This window comes from Haliotis rufescens, unplaced genomic scaffold, assembly GCF_023055435.1.
Source record: "Haliotis rufescens isolate VD_foot unplaced genomic scaffold, xgHalRufe1.0.p SCAF_4, whole genome shotgun sequence".
Lineage (NCBI taxonomy): Eukaryota > Metazoa > Mollusca > Gastropoda > Lepetellida > Haliotidae > Haliotis > Haliotis rufescens.
In genome coordinates this window covers 17302055-17322218 of record NW_025964112.1, presented here as the reverse complement: position 1 = coordinate 17322218, position 20164 = coordinate 17302055, and the positions used below count along the sequence as shown (strand labels likewise).

At 46.0% G+C, this 20164-nt stretch overlaps 1 protein-coding gene across 5 annotated transcripts in view; it reads right to left on the bottom strand.

The window, feature by feature from the left end:
* Positions 1-20164, bottom strand: part of LOC124149220 (serine/threonine-protein kinase ULK4-like) — a 54090-nt gene that overhangs the window by 4949 nt on the left and 28977 nt on the right. For 3 of the 5 annotated variants that reach the window (XM_048381725.1, XM_048381724.1, XM_048381726.1), the window contains 6 exons: positions 15731-15863; positions 14812-14953; positions 13969-13995; positions 10771-10876; positions 7422-7591; positions 1498-1605 (listed from right to left, as the gene is read on the bottom strand). In XM_048381725.1, the coding sequence (XP_048237682.1) occupies positions 1498-1605; positions 7422-7591; positions 10771-10876; positions 13969-13995; positions 14812-14953; positions 15731-15863 (686 nt within the window). The remainder of the gene's footprint in view (positions 1-1497; positions 1606-7421; positions 7592-10770; positions 10877-13968; positions 13996-14811; positions 14954-15730; positions 15864-20164) is intronic. The other 2 variants (XM_048381727.1, XM_048381728.1) reach the window with 1 other exon arrangement.

Below are 20164 nucleotides of genomic sequence, written 5' to 3'. Positions count from 1 at the left end.
GACAACATCATTACACACACCTGAAACAATGACAGCATTCTAACAGCTGAAATAATGACAGCATCATAACACAGTTGAAACAATCACAGCATCATAACACACAGCTGAAACAATCACAACCTCATAGCACACAGCTAAAACAATGACAGCATTCTAACAGCTGAAACAATGACAGCATCATAACACACAGCTGAAACAATCACAGCATCATTAACACACAGCTGAAGCAATCACAGCATCATAACACACAGCTGAAACAATCACAACATCATTAACACACAGCTGAAACAATCACAGCATTATAACACACAGCTGAAACAATCACAGCATTATAAACACACTACTGAAACAATCACAGCATCATTAGCACACAGTTGAAACAATCACAACATCATAACGCAGCTGAAACAATCACAGCATTATAAACACACTACTGAAACAATCACAGCATCATAACACACAGCTGAAACAATCACAGCATTATAAACACACTACTGAAACAATCACAGCATCATAACACACAGCTGAAACAATCATAACACACAGCTGAAACAATCACAGCATCATAACACATAGCTGAAGCAATCACAGGACCATTTACACACTACTGAAACAATCACAGCATGATAACACACAGCTGAAACAATCACAGCATCATTAACACACAGCTGAAGCAATCACAGCATCATTAACACACAGCTGAAACAATCACAGCATCATAACACAGAGCTGAAACAATCACAGCATCATTAACACACAGCTGAAGCAATCACAGCATCATAACACACAGCTGAAGCAATCACAGCATCATAACACACAGCTGAAACAATCACAACATCATTAACACACAGCTGAAACAATCACAGCATTATAACACACAGCTGAAACAATCACAGCATTATAAACACACTCCTGAAACAATCACAGCATCATTAGCACACAGTTGAAACAATCACAACATCATAACGCAGCTGAAACAATCACAGCATTATAAACACACTACTGAAACAATCACAGCATCATAACACACAGCTGAAACAATCACAGCATCATAACACACAGCTGAAACAATCACAGCATCATAACACACAGCTGAAGCAATCACAGCATCATTTACACACTACTGAAACAATCACAGCATCATAACACACAGCTGAAACAATCACAGCATCATTAACACACAGCTGAAGCAATCACAGCATCATTAACACACAGCTGAAACAATCACAGCATCATAACACACAGCTGAAACAATCACAACATCATTAACACACAGCTGAAACAATCACAGCATTATAACACACAGCTGAAACAATCACAGCATTATAAACACACTACTGAAACAATCACAGCATCATTAGCACACAGTTGAAACAATCACAACATCATAACGCAGCTGAAACAATCACAGCATTATAAACACACTACTGAAACAATCACAGCATCATTAACACACTACTGAAGCAATCACAGCATCATTAACACACAGCTACTCACCAGCTGAGTGAGGAGACTCGTCAGTTCTGTCAGTGGTTTATTCCTCAGCAGCAGATGTTCCGCAGCCTCAGCATCCATGGCGGAACCTTCTACTCCACTCTTCTTGGCCTGAAGACAAAAACAAACATTTACAACATTGCAATGTTTGTCTTCATCCCCAGCAATGTGAAGTGTATGTTCATCATACCCTTCACATTGGGACAATATAGAGAATTCAAGCCAATCAGCATACTGTAGTGTTGCTGATATATAATAGTCACTCTTGATCGGTTTACCATTGAAATGTACCCTGGGTACAAAACAATATGTCAAGTTATAGCCTGAGTTTCATGCCATATCATTTGTACCCAGATCATATCTAAGCATACCATGATTTTGGAGTTCTCGTTAAAAAACAACTTGTACCCAGGGAACATTTCAGCAGTAGCACCTATCTTTTATCATATGCCCATCTACCCTTTCAGAAGGCAGAGATGGATTTTCATATTAGCTGTCATGAACTTTCATACTTTGTCATTATAGATCAAACCCACATATTTTGTCTTCAGAAAAAAAGTTCAAAATTCACAGAAAGAGCTCCATGACTTGTGAGGACTGAGGGTTTAACACAAGCAGTTGAACATCAACTTGAGGTTCGTTTGTGCAAGAGTTTTTTAAATTAAAAAAACAGTAGACTATACTAAAACTATATTAAGAGAGATGGTCTCCCATCAGCAGGCACAGTCAGTGGAAAAGGGAAAATGATGAGAATGGCTATATAACGATTGTTGACAAGCGTCTGAAAGTGTCGACTTGGCCTCTAGACTGCATGTTCTTTGAGTCTCGGTGTGGTGCACTGAAGAGGATTCCAATATTGTTTGTTTATTGTGGTTAATGTTGAAGAAGAAATGTTAGTTTTATTGTTTGAAGGACGAATAATAAGGAAATTACTTTCTCCTAGTGTTCTGTGGCAGTGTATATCGTAACTCTGGTGATAGTAAGTGTCAATTTGATTGAGGTGCTCATATAATGTTGACCTTGGTAGTGACCTTGTTATAGAGTGACCTCCCTTCATATTGTCCAAACTCTGTCCCAGTGTTTGACACCTTTGATAACCTACCAGTATAGAGAGCTTTGCTGAGGAGCTTGTCTACTGTCTACTACTTGTTTACAGTTGGTGAAGGACAACATTATTCCAGACAATTCGAGGCAGTATTTCTGGAAGGGTGGCTGTAACTATATAAGAGCGAGACGAGGGAGATTTGAGGCAACCTAACTTGCATCAATTTACTTGCCCAGTGTGGATTAGATACTAACATCCCACTTTTCTGCCTGTTTCCCACACTAATTCCTGGATTCAAAAACAGAGCATGTGCCTCATCTAAGATATTCAAGTGTGACAACTACTGGACATTTGTGAGTGCACTGACTTCTGTTATAGGGCATCTTCCCGAGGCAAGAGCGTTTACTGACTTTACAAGTCCAGTTTCCACCCTTGCCGAACTAGCCTAGAATTCCTGGGCTCGATCGTAGCACCACCAGTGGCTATTACGAGTTATGTCCATTCTATGCCTCTCCCATTTGTACCAATCAGATTCCACCTCTCGTATCACATGCATTTGTTTCAAACAAAATGGTGGCGCCCAGTCAAGACGATCTGATCGATAATCAACATCTATTTTGTGATAAAACGGTTCTTACTTCGCGAAGTACATCAAATCACTTGAGCACCTGGATTAAAAACATGAAAAGATTTGGAAAATATCGTTGACAACAAGTTGGCGATGCACCTGCTTTGCAAATCCTGCAATCGACCAAACTCTGCATGACAGATTATGAACCGGATTTCGATTTCGGTGCGCGATTTTGATTGGACTATGCATAGACTCGTTAGTCCAGCCATAATGTAACTCCATAATCCCAGCCTAGTTCGGCAAGGGTGGAAACTGGATTTTATAGTCAGTTACTCTCTTGCCTCGGGAAGATGGTAATAGGGCCTGTTATCGTATATTGCTGTTGCCACATATTTTGACCTATTGCATTGCCTTGTATGATTGTAAACCTTATCCTGTGTATGTCAAGATAATTTGTTCCTTTATCCTGTGTGGTTATTTACTAATTTAACAATCTAGTTCTGTATGTGCCGATTTCTGGATTAACCTTCATGTTTCAATTCGGAATGAGCATGTAACACTAGGATACAGAAATAGAACTTGGTTACAGGGGGCACTTGTGTAGTGTTATATAAGGGGTGAGTGAGTAAGTATGGTTTTACGCAGCTTTTAGCAATATTCCAGCAATATCATGGCGGGGGACACCAGAAATGAGCTTCACATTGTACCCATGTCGGGAATCGAACCCGGGTCTTCGGCGTGACGAGCTAATGCTTTTACCACTAGGCTACCCGACCACCCCTATAATATCAGGAGTTTTAATTTGTTTAATGTTCATGCCCGATTGCGGTGCATCACTAGTTAAAAGATTTATTTTTCTTTAATATTGTCTTGCTACTGTGTCATGTGGTTTCGGTGACGTGAAGCTTTGTCCCAAATCATTACTAAATATGTAAAGAATGGCTTGTTGCTTTTACCCAACACTGGGGTTTAGTTTCCCCATCTGGCTCCGTGCGTTTTCTGGATGATGATAATGAAAGTAAGTGATTGATTCATTTTGTGTATTTACCATATTATATAAATAGTACATATCACCAACAAACAACAAGATCCCTAACTTTTCTTGTAACAGTCCAGAGTTAGCGTGTGACAGGGAATGAGAGGCACGCTCTGAGCAGAACAAAGAAAGATTTCCATAAAGAAGTAAGAGGCAACACCAGCCAATAAGGACAGCTTACTTGTTACTTTCCTTCATTGACCTTTTCATCAACTCCACCTTGCAGATTGAATGAGGACACCTCCCAATCTAAAGGACTCAACCGGTCTGTGAACAGTTGAGCTGACAATCATCCTGACGTTGCAGGACTGAATGCCGACACCTCCCAATTTAAAGGACTCAACCAGTCTGTGATCAATTGAGCTAACTAATAGGAACATTTCTTCACATTTTAAATATAATACTAACTCATTTTTTTGCATATTGTACAACACTGGTAATCTATTATTTTTCCCTCATGTTGATCAGTCAGACGAGTACAATCACCATGACAACCACACATCAGCAGACTTGGCACCAGGGAAGTGTCTGATTACCAGGTATCAGGGAACTCAGAGGAACCTTCCTGGTATGGTAACTTATTTTGTCCTTTTGGGGTCCACAAAGCAGGTTAGTACGAGTGAAGTTCCATCAAGATCTTATTATGACCAGAAGCATGCAAGCCACAAGGAATCTGTGTCAGACAGAAACACCTGAGGCATGTTCTGGAGGGCAGGTGATTGCGATATAAACAATGCTTTCATATTTATAGAAAGTGAACAGGGAAAAAAAGAATCTCTTTTCAGCAAATTTCATGAGTACATGTTATTTTTATTTTTTAAATTGTCTTTTACTTTGAGCGATGTCAACCTTTGTACGAATTCATCTTTTGCATTTTTCATTGCTCATGTTACCTGCAGCAAGCTATGGTGGCCAATCTTTACTCATTTTGCTTACTTATAAGCTATACTGGCTGTTTTCATTATGGCAAAAGAAAGGGAGAGAAAGCAGAGTGTGGGCGAGAAACTTGGGGAGATGCTACAGTCGCTCCAAAAGGAAGACAGTGACAAGCCAATCAGAAAGAAAATATTATTACTACCAGCGGTCCGGTTACAGAGGCAAGTGCAAAGAGAAGGCAACTGCTAGTCGGGGTCGACAGCCAAACAGAAACATAAGCATTATGGGAACCACTGAAAAGTCTAGAAGAACAGTCCAGTCTGTCCATATACATATGTACGGAGTGAATGGTGGCCTACAGGAGGAACTAGGACCTATATGGGCACTACAGAAAACCAGGACCAGGGTGATGCCCTTCCATGACTCATGAGTTCAATGTGAGTCTGCTCACTCTCTCAGACAGGACAGGCATGCCAGATAGTTTAGCCTGTCCATGTACATATGTACAGAGTGTATGGTGGCCTACAGGAGGAACTGGGACCAGTATGGGCACTACAGAATACCAGGACCAAGGTGATGCCCTTCCCCGACTCATGAGTTCAATGTGAGTCTGCTCACTCTCTCAGACAGGACAGGCATGCCAGATAGTTCAGGATCTATGAGATCTTTCAGCCCTGAAGTCCAATATATTGTATTCTAAATAGGATGTATTGGCAATTGATTTTTTTTTACCAATTTACCAACCTTTTCCTGTATCTCCTTCAGTAAAATCACATGACACATCCTGGCCAATGAAAGTGTCCATGTCCCTGAACATGTCACATGACCCAGTCTGTCCAATCAGTGTCAGTCCAGGTGGACTACGTCATTCCCACCATGTTGGCAGTACTTCACCTTGGATTTCTACTGACACATCATGGCATCAGACTGGGCCACATGACCCCATTACAGAGACTGACACTCTCCTTCACCAAATACCGGAAACATCAGTGACTTCCATGAGATACAATGCCATCAGAGGCTATGGGTGCACAGTATTACTGGTTTGCCAGTTAGTTGTGGTTCTTTCTTTCAAAATCACGACTTTATTTATGGGATGGTATATCGGATGATTTCAAATCAGTATCAATTTGATAATGGGCTTAGAAACAATCATGGCAAACACCTTCAAAATGTCTTGTAAAGCCATATTACAGAGTTATTAGTTTCTCACTTTGTTTATGTTAGGAAAACTGATCACGTTTTGTATATCTTATCTGCTGTCATAATGTTTCAATAATGTGTGCACACGTATCTTCGTCAATGCCAGGTAATCACCATTTTGTTATTCGCAAACTATTTGTTTGAGAAGCTGTCTATATTTGGTTTTTCCGCTCATGTCCAGCTGCAATGTTGTTATCTGCTATGTTGGTATGTTTTGTTGAGCTGAGAATATATTGTTTAATCTCCAACACATCACCATCAGCAGTTGCCATCCACAGGTATGAATTTGTTTACAAATTGATCATGCCTCCTATCAGAAGAAAGGGAGTGCGAGGTTCCAGCACTATTACACAGCCCGTGTCACCCGATGCCATCATTGAGGAAGAAAGGCTCAAGGCCACACAAGCCATTGCTGAAGTTCAAGATGCAAACAACACTTGGATCTGTTACGCTGGTAATAAGAGTGATACTCGACCATACTGTTCTCCCAGAAACTGGTTGACAGACAGGTTAATTGAAGACATTCATGAAACGCCTCAAGGTTTGACAAGAAAACAATATAAGGTTCTTTACACAAAATGTGTCAGCTACTAGTAGAGACAGAACACCTTTTGAGTTCTCCACCAGCCACAACTGTGGTGAAACCAGTGGATAATGCCAGCTATGGGGTAATGTCAACTCTACTGTGTACAGTCCAGCAATTGCAGCAGCAAGTGGCAACAGCCAGGCCACTGCAACAAGACTGAGTGGCTCCCAGACAGGCTGAGTTCATCTGTACATACATGCCACGGACAGGACATTCACCGGTTTGCACAAGACGACCCAATGACAAGCAGGGGTAACCAACCAGATCCACTAAACAACATCACTCTCAGTAGTGTATGTCGAGCAGTATAACTAGCCCTAGGAAACAGATACAGGAGGGTAAAGACATCAATCTTGCTCTACTCATGATTCCTGATGAAATGTCCACATAGTTTTAACAAAACATAAATAACTAAAATGGATTGTGAGTGTCATGATAGGTTTAAACACAGGTGGTCATCACATTAGAATGCATTGAAGACTGCATCTAATTACCGGGTCGTGCTCTCTCCCTCTCATAGAGCCTTTTCTTCCATACAGCCATGCTCTGACTGATAGGAATATCCTGTGTCACCAGCACAAGGGTTTTTTCAGTAGGAAGAAATACATACCTGTAGTGCTCTCCGGACAACCTCCGACACATATTTGAAGAGGGTGTGCAGTGTATCGAGCAACATCTGCAATGTAGCATTGGCCATCTTGATGTCACGACCGCCATCCGAACCCTCCACACACACAGTCCACACATCGAAGAAGAGCGTTGACAGGTAGTCCACCAAACCTAGCAACATCAGGAGCTTCACAGTATGGACCCACATGGAAAATGGAAATAAAGCCTTTGGCTTGATAAGGGATACCCTTAACCACAGGATTCCTCACCATCACGATATATAACTCTCATACAGCTCTCCCACTCACGGGCTGTTCCCCCCACCTACCCTGGTCATACAGCTCTCCCATTCACAGACTGTTCCCCAACGTACCCTGGTCATACAGCTCTCCCACTCACAGACTGTTCCCCCACCTACCCTGGTCATACAGCTCTCCCACTCACAGACTGTTCCCCCCACCTACCCTGGTCATATAGCTCTCCCACTCACAGACTGTTCCCCCACCTACCCTGGTCATATAGCTCTCCCACTCACAGACTGTTCCCCAACCTACCCTGGTCATATAGCTCTCCCACTCACAGACTGTTCCCCCACCTACCCTGGTCATATAGCTCTCCCACTCACAGACTGTTCCCCCCACCTACCCTGGTCATATAGCTCTCCCACTCACAGACTGTTCCCCCACCTACCCTGGTCATATAGCTCTCCCACTCACAGACTGTTCCCCAACCTACCCTGGTCATATAGCTCTCCCACTCACAGACTGTTCCCCCACCTACCCTGGTCATACAGCTCTCCCACTCACAGACTGTTCCCCCCACCTACCCTGGTCATACAGCTCTCCCACTCACAGACTGTTCCCCCACCTACCCAGGTCATACAGCTCTCCCACTCACAGACTGTTCCCCCACCTACCCTGGTCATACAGCTCTCCCACTCACAGACTGTTCCCCCACCTACCCTGGTCATACAGCTCTCCCACTCACAGACTGTTCCCCAACCTAACCTGGTCATACAGCTCTCCCACTCACAGACTGTTCCCCCACCTACCCTGGTCATACAACTCTTCCACTCATGGACTGTCCCCCCCCCCACCCCCCCTACCCTGGTCATACAGCTCTCTAACCCACTGTTCCCCCCACCTACCCTGGTCATACAGCCTTCTAACCCTATGTTCCCCCACCTACCCTGGTCGTACAGCTCTCTAACCCACTGTTCCCCCCATCTACCCTGGTCATACAGCTGTCCCCCTCACAGACTGTTCCCCCCCCCTACCCTGGTCATACAGCTCTCTAACCCACTGTTCCCCCCACCTACCCTGGTCATACAGCCTTCTAACCCTATGTTCCCCCACCTACCCTGGTCATACAGCTCTCCCACTCACAGACTGTTCCCCAACGTACCCTGGTCATACAACTCTCCCACTCACAGACTGTTCCCCAACCTAACCTGGTCATACAGCTCTCCCACTCACAGACTGTTCCCCCACCTACCCTGGTCATACAACTCTTCCACTCATGGACTGTTCCCCCCCCTACCCTGGTCATATAGCTCTCCCACTCACAGACTGTTCCCCCACCTACCCTGGTCATATAGCTCTCCCACTCACAGACTGTTCCCCAACCTACCCTGGTCATATAGCTCTCCCACTCACAGACTGTTCCCCAACCTACCCTGGTCATATAGCTCTCCCACTCACAGACTGTTCCCCCCACCTACCCTGGTCATATAGCTCTCCCACTCACAGACTGTTCCCCCACCTACCCTGGTCATATAGCTCTCCCACTCACAGACTGTTCCCCAACCTACCCTGGTCATATAGCTCTCCCACTCACAGACTGTTCCCCCACCTACCCTGGTCATACAGCTCTCCCAGTCACAGACTGTTCCCCCCACCTACCCTGGTCATACAGCTCTCCCACTCACAGACTGTTCCCCCACCTACCCAGGTCATACAGCTCTCCCACTCACAGACTGTTCCCCCACCTACCCTGGTCATACAGCTCTCCCACTCACAGACTGTTCCCCCACCTACCCTGGTCATACAGCTCTCCCACTCACAGACTGTTCCCCAACCTAACCTGGTCATACAGCTCTCCCACTCACAGACTGTTCCCCCACCTACCCTGGTCATACAACTCTTCCACTCATGGACTGTCCCCCCCCCCCCCCCACCCCCCCTACCCTGGTCATACAGCTCTCTAACCCACTGTTCCCCCCACCTACCCTGGTCATACAGCCTTCTAACCCTATGTTCCCCCACCTACCCTGGTCGTACAGCTCTCTAACCCACTGTTCCCCCCATCTACCCTGGTCATACAGCTGTCCCCCTCACAGACTGTTCCCCCCCCCTACCCTGGTCATACAGCTCTCTAACCCACTGTTCCCCCCACCTACCCTGGTCATACAGCCTTCTAACCCTATGTTCCCCCACCTACCCTGGTCATACAGCTCTCCCACTCACAGACTGTTCCCCAACGTACCCTGGTCATACAACTCTCCCACTCACAGACTGTTCCCCAACCTAACCTGGTCATACAGCTCTCCCACTCACAGACTGTTCCCCCACCTACCCTGGTCATACAACTCTTCCACTCATGGACTGTTCCCCCCCCTACCCTGGTCATACAGCTCTCACCCACTGTTCCCCCCACCTACCCTGGTCATACAGCCTTCTAACCCTATGTTCCCCCACCTACCCTGGTCGTACAGCTCTCTAACCCACTGTTCCCCCCATCTACCCTGGTCATACAGCTCTCTCACTCACAGACTGTTCCCCCCACCTACCCTGGTCATACAGCTCTCTAAACCCATTGCTTCCCACCTACCCTGGTCATACAGCTCTCTAAACCCATTGATCTTCCCACCTACCCTGGTCATACAGCTCTCCCCCTTACAGACTGTTCCCCCACCTACCCTGGTCATACAGCTCTCTAAACCCATTGCTTCCCACCTACCCTGGTCATACAGCTCTCTAAACCCATTGATCTTCCCACCTACCCTGGTCATACAGCTCTCCCCCTTACAGACTGTTCCCCCACCTACCCTGGTCATACAGCTCTCTAAACCCATCGATCTTCCCACCTACCCTGGTCATACAGCTCTCCCACTCACAGACTGTTCCCCCCACCTACCTTGGTCATACAGCTCTCTAAACCCATTGATCTTCCCACCTACCCTGGTCATACAGCTCTCTAAACCCATTGACCTTCCCACCTACCCTGGTCATACAGCTCTCTAAACCCATTGACCTTCCCACCTACCCTGGTCATACAGCTCTCTAAACCCATTGACCTTCCCACCTACCCTGGTCATACAGCTCTCTAAACCCACAGATCTTCCCACCTACCCTGGTCATACAGCTCCTTCACGTCGGTGTCCTTGTGTGACAGGAGACAGTTCAGGATCCCCACAATGCTCTGCATCAAACTGCTCAGAGGGTTGTTCTGGTGATCCTGCAACAAGACATGTTCATGCTGCAGACGCCATACTTAAACAGGTCCAACTCTAGCAGGTCATTCAAATCAACACAAGTTCTTTGAATACTACTGAAACACAAAAGTAACTGTGATCATATTCTCATTGATCATATTGTCACTTTATGAGAGCACCAAACTCCTTTCCCAACTCAATACACTTACTCAGTATTCACCTAATGAAGGGAAAAGAAGTAGCTCTGAAATGTCTTAACAAACAATTTAAAAGTTATCCATAAAAGTCATGAAATGTCTTTATCAACAATTTAGAAGTTATCAATAAAAGTTTCACGTCTTCATGTTCTTCCAAATCAGATCTTAGTTCTCGCTGCCGCTAAACAAAGATCTGAGGACATCCCATTACGGGGCACGTCAGACCGACCTTGCACGAATTTTGACCGACCAATGGAAGGACTGACAAGAAGTCAACATTATCCAATCAGAAGGCAGCTTTCTCGTGCTTTACGGCACTTATTTCAAATTGGCGACTACACTTCAAAACATATTTTGACAAATTCTCGATTAAAATTTTGAAACCTGAACAAAAGAACATTCTGGAATGGCAAATATATGGTCTAGATTGTAAGGATTCAGTTGTTAAACCCGTAACAATCGTTCGGAATACTCAGTGTTAAAGTTTTCGAGGTTTTCGAGTGAGTTGGGTTTAACGCCGCTTTTAACAGTATTCCAGTTATATCGCAGCGTGTCAGCTTATTGTGGGAGGAAAGCCCGAAGTGATGCAGGTCTCAGACATTTTCCACTTCGGTGAAACCCACGAGCACGGGTATGGTGCTGACAAACTTAGAAACATAATCGGGGCGAACCGGGATTCGAACCCACAATCATAGGTTTCTGGCGTGCCCAAGGGACGCAACTCTGCACAGCGAATCGCGGCGCCTTAGACGGCTGGGCCACCCGTGCCCCCGACTGGTCGGATGAAAGGTCATTCTAATGTGACCCCTCATGGGATGTCCTCAGATCTTTGTTCAGCGGTAGCGAGAACTAAGATCTGATTTTAATGAGATTGCATGTTCTTCCAACTTCAAAATGCCTATCAGGGACTCCTTTCTTATTCTTTGAAGAATTATATACACAGCCTAATTCAACACAATGATCTTAGTGCTAAGACAATGGTCACTGCGAAGTGTTAGCACTAAGATCACTTTGTGGAACTTTGTGGGTTTCTTTTGATTTTTCAAATTAACATTTCAAACAAATTCAAAATTTCAAATTTATATTCTGCCTACCAATTTTTGTGTTCTTTACCCAAATTAAGGTGAAATGTTCGGTTATTTACTTTCCCTGTTTGAGGTGCACAGCACTTTGAAAGGGAAGGAAAATGTGTGTCTTTCTGTCCGACACATTTAAACAGCATCAAGCTACGTAGGTCTGTATTGATAGGTCATATCATGTGTATCACGTGTAGATTCAAGTTATTAATAAACTGATATGATCACAGCTACTGTTCAACAATATACTGGCTATATCACAGCAACCTGTAAATAATTAAATCTGGGTCAGACAAACCAAGGGATGATAGCATGAACAACAAGCCCCTATATCAGAGCATCCTGTAAACAATCAAGTCTGGGTCAGACAAACCAAGGGTTGATAGCATGAGCAACACGTGCCTCTGTCAGGGTCTGATGACACAGTATCAGCCAGGTCACAAAGAGTGACTAACAAATCCTCACTGTATTTGACTTGTGACAACATGAGGTGCAGGTAACCTAATCCTCTTCCCAGAATTGCAACGGTGGGGACTAGACCCAGATCTTAAAATAAATTTAAAATTATTATGTTGATGTTGATAAAAGTCAAAGAATGTTCACTACCTTGTTGTATGAGTTAATAACCAGAACATGTTCTGAAGAATGAACTGGTTACTAACAGTCATACAACTTGTCATATTCTTACTTCTCTATAAATGTCTCCTTCAACAATTCCAATAATTTCACTAATAAGCCAGGGTATGTGATGAACTGTCGAAGGATTGCAAAAAGTCGGTTTGAGTTATAAATACATGGCAGAAGTTTCTTGCATAAATCACATAATTAATTTCAAACTATTTTCATGAACGTTTTATGAAAATTTCAACAACAGAGAATCACAGATAGGGTCTCACATACAACCTATTTTCTATACACAGGTTAAAGGAGCATGCAGTTTGTCTAGAGATACAGACACTGACGGTTATTCTTGTTGAGACAACATTTGCTGTTACCACAACCATGCAGGTTTATTTACAAAGTGTACAATGACCATTAGAACAGTAGACATGGGGCAGGTATCTGCTGGTATCAAGTTTCCTGATTTTCTCAGTATATTGTCTAAAAGCTGGTGTTAGTACACAGACATGGAGAGACAGAAGTCCCGAAAGCTTGTACAGCAAGCAGATGCTGACATTACCTGTACTCAATATATAGGAAACCGTCTGTCCATCAATTTAATCGAAACTTTCCAAGTTGTAACAAATATACTGTTATGTCTTTCAGGTAAGATGATCATCCTATTCTAGTGACATTTTCAACAAAAGACAATAAAGGACTAGGTGGATGAGTTCAGCATGTCATCAATAGGGCATCAATAGCGGATATTCTGGCCCACAAGATCTCCCACAATTCACTATCACATGACACAGGGCATGCTATTCTTACAACATGGCCTCCACTCTGTAGCAGACCCAGCAAGAGACATTGCAACCAGTCTCCACACCACTGGACTCCCTTTAACTGCCACAAACAATCTGGTAATCACGGAAGGGAGACTTTGTAGACATTTTGAGATGTGACCATGATATATACACAATGATGAGTTTGACAGTAGCCATTTTGTCCATTAGTGTGTCCTTTGTCACATGGTCACCAATATTCCAGCACTGAATCACCATGGAGACAACTTTCTTTGTACATTTGTTAATGATGTTACTGTTTCCTACCAAGCAGACAATGAGATAAAGTTAATAAATGCTTCACTAAAAACTACATCTGACAGATACAAAAGCTCTGCAGGGGATGGACAAGGGCATCGAGATGACCTTCACCAAGGGGAGACAATCAACGTATACTCACAAGGCCCGTTTCTAGCTGACAATTTTGCTGATAGGGAACAAGCATGATTAGACTAAAATAACTGCAATGCATTCTGTGAACTTAAAGCTACTGCCTTACTGCTAGCTTTCTACTCAAAACAAGGCAGACAGATGGAAAATGATACAAAATTTCTGAATGAAATAAACAAAGACAAATATCGATGAATTAAAAACAAAATGATGTAATTGTCAAGTGGCAACTCTTTCTCTTCATATTATGTAAACACGATTCCATTCGTTCTTCCTTTTGTACATCCAATACAATATTAATTCATCTAAAACCCTGAGACATACCATGATGTGACCTTCACAAGGCCACCACGGAGGATCTGAATGAGTGGAGTGAGTTTAACACCACTTAGAACAGTACTTCCGTTACATCACGGCTTGTCAGCTTGTTGTGGGAGGAAAGCCTGTAGAGATGTCTAAGTATAAGACATGCACTGGTGGCCCAGTTGTCTAAGCCATCGCAATTCGCTGTGCAGAGTTGCATCCCTTGGGCATGCCAGAAACGACTGTGGGTTTGAATACCGGTTTACCCCGATTATGTTTCTTTTGTTTGTCAGCACCATACCTGCCTTGTGGGTTTCACCAAAGTGGTAAACATCTGAGGCATGCATCACTTCGGGATTTCCTCCCATATTACTGACATGTCGTGTTATAAGTGGAATACCGTTCAAAGTGGCGTTAAAACCAACTCACACACTCACTCAAAGACATTTACTACTTTGGTGAAACCCGGAGGCTGACGAACCAGGAAACATAATCAGTGAGACTATGAGAAGCCACGATCACAGCTGTGAGTGAAGTGAGACACACTCACCATGAGCACCTGGAAGACGACGGCCACCAGCCCCTTCTCCTCAAACTGCTTGATGAAGGCGGAGTTCTGCTCCAGGAGAGCCAGCAGCAGCTTCAGGCCGTAGCTGGGCAGGGGGTCCACATCCAGGAGGATCTGCTCGCACCTGGAACAGAAGGAGGGAATGCTGCTTAAAACCACAGTCAACAATATTCCAGCTGTATCACATCAGCGTGTTAATAGTAGTCTGGCAAACACACTAACCTTAGAAGTGAGTGAGTATGGATTTATGCCGCTTTTAGCAATATTCAAGCAATATCACGGAAGGGGACACCAGAAATGGGCTTCACACATTTTACCCATGTCAGGAATCAAACCCGGATCTTCGGCGTGACGAGCGAATGCATTAACCATGAGGCTACCCGACCACCCCTAACCTTAGAAGAATCAGCAGACAATATGTTGGAAAGAACAAAGTTACCTTTGAGACTTCATATATATAAACATCTGCATTTTCAAGACAATAACTGCTGGTTTTACACAGCTTTCAGCAATATTCCAACAATGTTACAGCAGGCCGTACCAATAATGAGCTTTACTATGGGCAGCCATTCGGTCGTTCTTTATTGTCAACGTTTTCCTTTAGCAGTTTGGTGTCCTTTTTGTGTGCTGACGTTCTTAGTACATGTTTTTCTTTTTACATATGATGTCTTTTGTTTTTGAGGTGTTCATTGGAATTGATTCATAGTTTGAATTAACTATTTGTATGTTAACAATAACCGTTATTTGTAACATTCATTCTTTATTCATAACAATTGAGTATTATTGCATACTTTTGTCGTTTATTTCCACTGTGTATTTTTTGACTGGATGGCCGCCCATACAAATGCTATAAGACTTGAGGTGGAGGTATAATGTGGAGTGTGTACTCATCTGTACTCACAGCGGAAGCAGATGCTGGGAGATGATGACATGGAGCTGCTTGGTGTTGACCTTCACCTCCCCATACTGCTCCTGGCTCAGATACACAGCAGCGATTTCCGACAGCAGACGCAGGGACAGCGCTCTCGTGTCAACTAAAGACCAGAAGCAGACGCTTACATTAACAACTACAACCTGGTTTATCTATTCATGGAGTTCCTACACTTTGAATGTGATCGAAGCGTAATCACTAATCAGTGACCCAGCTGACACACTACACTTGACTTCCAAGAGTCTTACATTAAAGCACAGTACATGGTCTAAGCCTTACTTGTTTGTTTGTTTGTTGTTGTTTTGTAGAATTTTCCTATTCGGAATATTCTATAAGTAATACGTTACCACTGTTATACCGAGGCTGTTGTCTCCCACAACTGCTGCTATAGCGAAATCTACCACAGAGATCTCAATTACCTCATGCAGCACGTGCGTAGCCACCTAGCTGCCATGTGACACCCTTCACTCTTGTCTCCTGCGAGAGCAAGTGCTCGGGGGATGGACGGGCGGGCAGCAGCCCAGTGGTAACGTATTACTTATAGAATATTCCGAATAGGAAAATTCTACAAATTACATTAAGTAATACGTTACCACTGTTATACCGAGGCTGACTACCACAGTAGGCGGTGGGGAGCACCTACAACCCGAATCCTGACTGCTAGCGTTCCTTCCGACCAGCGGAAGTAAACACCAAGGCGGAAGCACTCGATGCGCATGCACCTAGCTAGGCGTTACCCTATAGGAATACCAAAGCACTGTCAAGCGCATACCGTAAGGCTCAATCGTCATTGCCAAAACGATTGGTGACTCCAAACGGCCCCACTGGATAGGTATTTCATCGCCGCAGCGGATGAGAACACTGTATCCGCGTGAGCTTAATCTTAGATCAGGTTAAACAGTCGAAAAGAGGGAAATTAATTTCATTCAGACCGTATATCCCAGAGCAAGCCTACTTAAAGTATGCATTAGGCGCGTGACCTAATTCCAGTATTTGTAAGCATGCATCACAAGGTTGGGATACACGACAGACAATTAAAGACATAATTGTCAAAATACAAATAAGGACAAAGCACACAAAAAGCCGCCCTCACCTGTGGTGTGAGTGCGCTGGTTTGCGGGACCCCAACTCCTGTACCCACGGCAGTGGGAACAATGGAGTCGACCCAGATTGACCACCGTGCAAGGTCAGACGCCTGAGGAGTTCGGAATTGCGCTGGGCACACCCCTTAGGTGCCCGCTTGCGCCGCGATCCGCGGGCCAAGACGGTGCACACTCTCCACGACGGCATCAGCGACCTGTTTGAGGTAATGATTGGCAAAAACCGAGTCAGAACGCCAGGAACAACCTCGTAATATTCTGCGAACAGAGATATTCGAGTGTAGGGCAAATGTTGCCGCTAGCGCCCTGATCTCGTGCGGGTTTGACCCCGCTACCGGTAACCCCCGAGACCGGTACGCCAGATTGATGACAGAACGAAGCCACAACGCAATCGAGTTGCGAGTTATGTCAACCGTGCGATTAGGGTTACACGATATGAACAGACGGTCACGCCCTTGTCTACGTTCATTCGAAGCCTTAAGATAATACTTTAGGGCCCTAACCGGACACAGCGCTCTGTCCTCAGTATCAGCAGGATGTAAGATTTCTTTGAGTGATCTTACAGTGAATTCTCTCTCCGTTTGCCCGACTCTCTGATTCTTGGCGACGAAGCCCATGAGCAGGCCCAGGCGGACCGCTCCTTCGTCACCCCTATCGAATCGTACCTTGGCGACATCGAGTGCATGAATTTCGGATACACGTGCCGCCGTGGCAAAGGAGAGGAGAAATGCTGTTGTCCAAGTCACATGCCGGAACGAAGCACTATGCAAGGGTTCATACGGAGCTTCCGTAAGTGATTGCAACACTAGGGAAAGATCCCAGGCCGGTGCCCGAAGGCGGCCCTTCTTAAGATCGTGCTGTTTGAAACCCTTGATAATACCCCGTATCACCGGCTCTTTGGAGAGACTGGTACCCATAGCAACGTCCCGTACCGTAGCAACGGACGAGACATAGTTGGCAATGGAACCCCCGGAGAGTTTCCGGGACTCTCGCAAGTGAGACATGAAACGAGCAATATCCTGCACAGATACCTTATCTGGCGAATGAATGTGATGTTTACAACACCACTTCGTGAAAATAACCCAACGTGCATTATACACCTTCTGGGTAGAATCACGATGCATACTAACGTATGCCCGAGACGCCGGCGAGAAAAAACTTTACTCCTCAGACGCTCGGTGACAACATCCACGCGTGCAGATTGAACTGCCCTGCGTTTGGATGAAGCTGACGGGTGTGAGGGTGGATCAAGAGATCCGGTCTCACAGGCAGTGGAAGTGGCGACTGCGTGACCTGGGTCAGCAAGTCGGGGTACCACGATCTGTTCGGCCACATGGGCGCGATCAGTAACATTCGACAGCGAACTCCTCGGAGCCGGCTTAGAATGTGTGGTATCAACGCTGTCGGCGGGTAAGCATAAGCGACCAAGCCCGTCCAGTCTAACGCGAGAGCATCGTGATCGATGGCCCTCGGGACCGGGACTGGTGATACAAACAACGGGAGTTGATTGTTGAACCGCGTTGCGAACAGGTCGACCATCGGACGACCCAAACGTTCGCACAGCCACTGAAACACTACTGGGTTCAGCATCCACTCTGTGGGGCTCGGATCCTGAGGCCTCGATAGAGCATCTGCCAGTACGTCCCGCACACCTGGGATGTGACGGGCGCGTATCTGGCACGGGACACTGTCCACCAGAGCGTAAAACTCGAACGTGAGATCGAGTAGCGAGTGACTGTGGGTTCCCCCCAGTTTGTTCACATAGGACACTACCGTCGTGTTGTCGGTCGCCAGCATGAGCCGGGCGTCGACGAGACGATGCTTCCAGTGATTGACTGCGTTGATCACTGCCTTGAACTCGAGACAAGTGATGTGAAGACCTAGTTCGTCTAAGCACCACAGCCCCGAGCTCACCTCCCCCTTTAGATGGGCGCCCCAGCCCACTAGAGAGGCGTCTGTATACAGGGTCAACGTGGCCCGGTAGGGCCGCATAGAGACTCCTGATAAGACAATGTAAGGGACCGTCCACCACTCCAGATGCGGTCGGAGCCGATCCGGGAGGGCGACGGTCGCACTGTTCACCTCCGTTGCTAACAACTGGATTAAAAACCGTTGCAGCGGGCGGAGTTGGAGACGACCCCGTGCGGTGCAGTCCTGGGCTGATACAAGTAGCCCTGACAGCTGTTCCCAAAAGTGAACAGTCTGTTGCACCGCTAAGACTTTGGCAATCATCGCCTGAATTTTGTGCCACCGGTCTGGGGGGACAAAGAGGCGATGGGACACCGTGTTGAACCGACCTCCGATGAACAGCAAGTTCTGAGAAGGGGTTAACTCGCTCTTGGGGAGATTGATAATCCACCCAAATTGCTCCAAGAGCCGACGTGCGAAATCGAGATGGCGTGACAGGGTGTCCGTCATTCGATTTGCTACTAGCGAGTCGTCCAGGTACGCGAAGTACCGGACACCCCTCCTGTGGAGGAACCCCACTATGGGGGTGGTTAACCGGGTGAACAGCCAGGGAGCGGACGTGTGAATCATTCTGAGTTCGGCACTGTCCTACTTGGGAACGAGAAATATCCTGGAGTAAAACCCCGGTGTTATTTCTGGTAGAGCTAACTCCCGTACTGCCCCTTCTCCACCAACCTGCCGATGGCATCGGCGAGGATGGGAAGATCGGTTTCCGAATCGAAACCTGCATGCCAACGGGGCAACGGTGAGCGGCGGATTCGCTTTGAGATCAAGCCGATAGCCGTACCGAATCGTGTTGACCACCCACGGGTCGTCGAACACTTGTTCCCAATTCTCCCAGTAAGTGTGGAGTCTGGCTCCCACTGGGTAAGGAGAGGGGGCCCTGACAGGTTGCGACAGGCGCAACTGTCCAGGGCCAAGTGACTCGGGTTCGCCTAAGGGCCAACCGAAGTTGGCGCTGTCGGCATACGAACCCCTCCAATGAGAGTCACCTGGAGGGGCCCTTGCCGTCCGTCGACGACTTGGGCTTCCCCCAGTTCCCCGTCTTCCCGCGAAAGGGCAGCTGATTGCCCATACCGGAGCCCTCAGGGCGGGGCTACTTCCCAGAGGAAGAAGAACCCGACCCCTGAGACCTACCGGCCGCAGCAGCCTGGGGCGCGCTCCGGTTAGGAGCGGCACCCAGGCGCCTATGCAGGGACCCAACAAGAGCAAGTGTGTGCCGAGAGTCCTCGGCAACGTACTCCAGGGAAGCATTTAAACTGAGCAGGCAGTTGTAAATGCGCTGGTCACGGTCCGTGGGAGAACCTTCGACCAGACGGGCCGCTGCAGCCAAGTA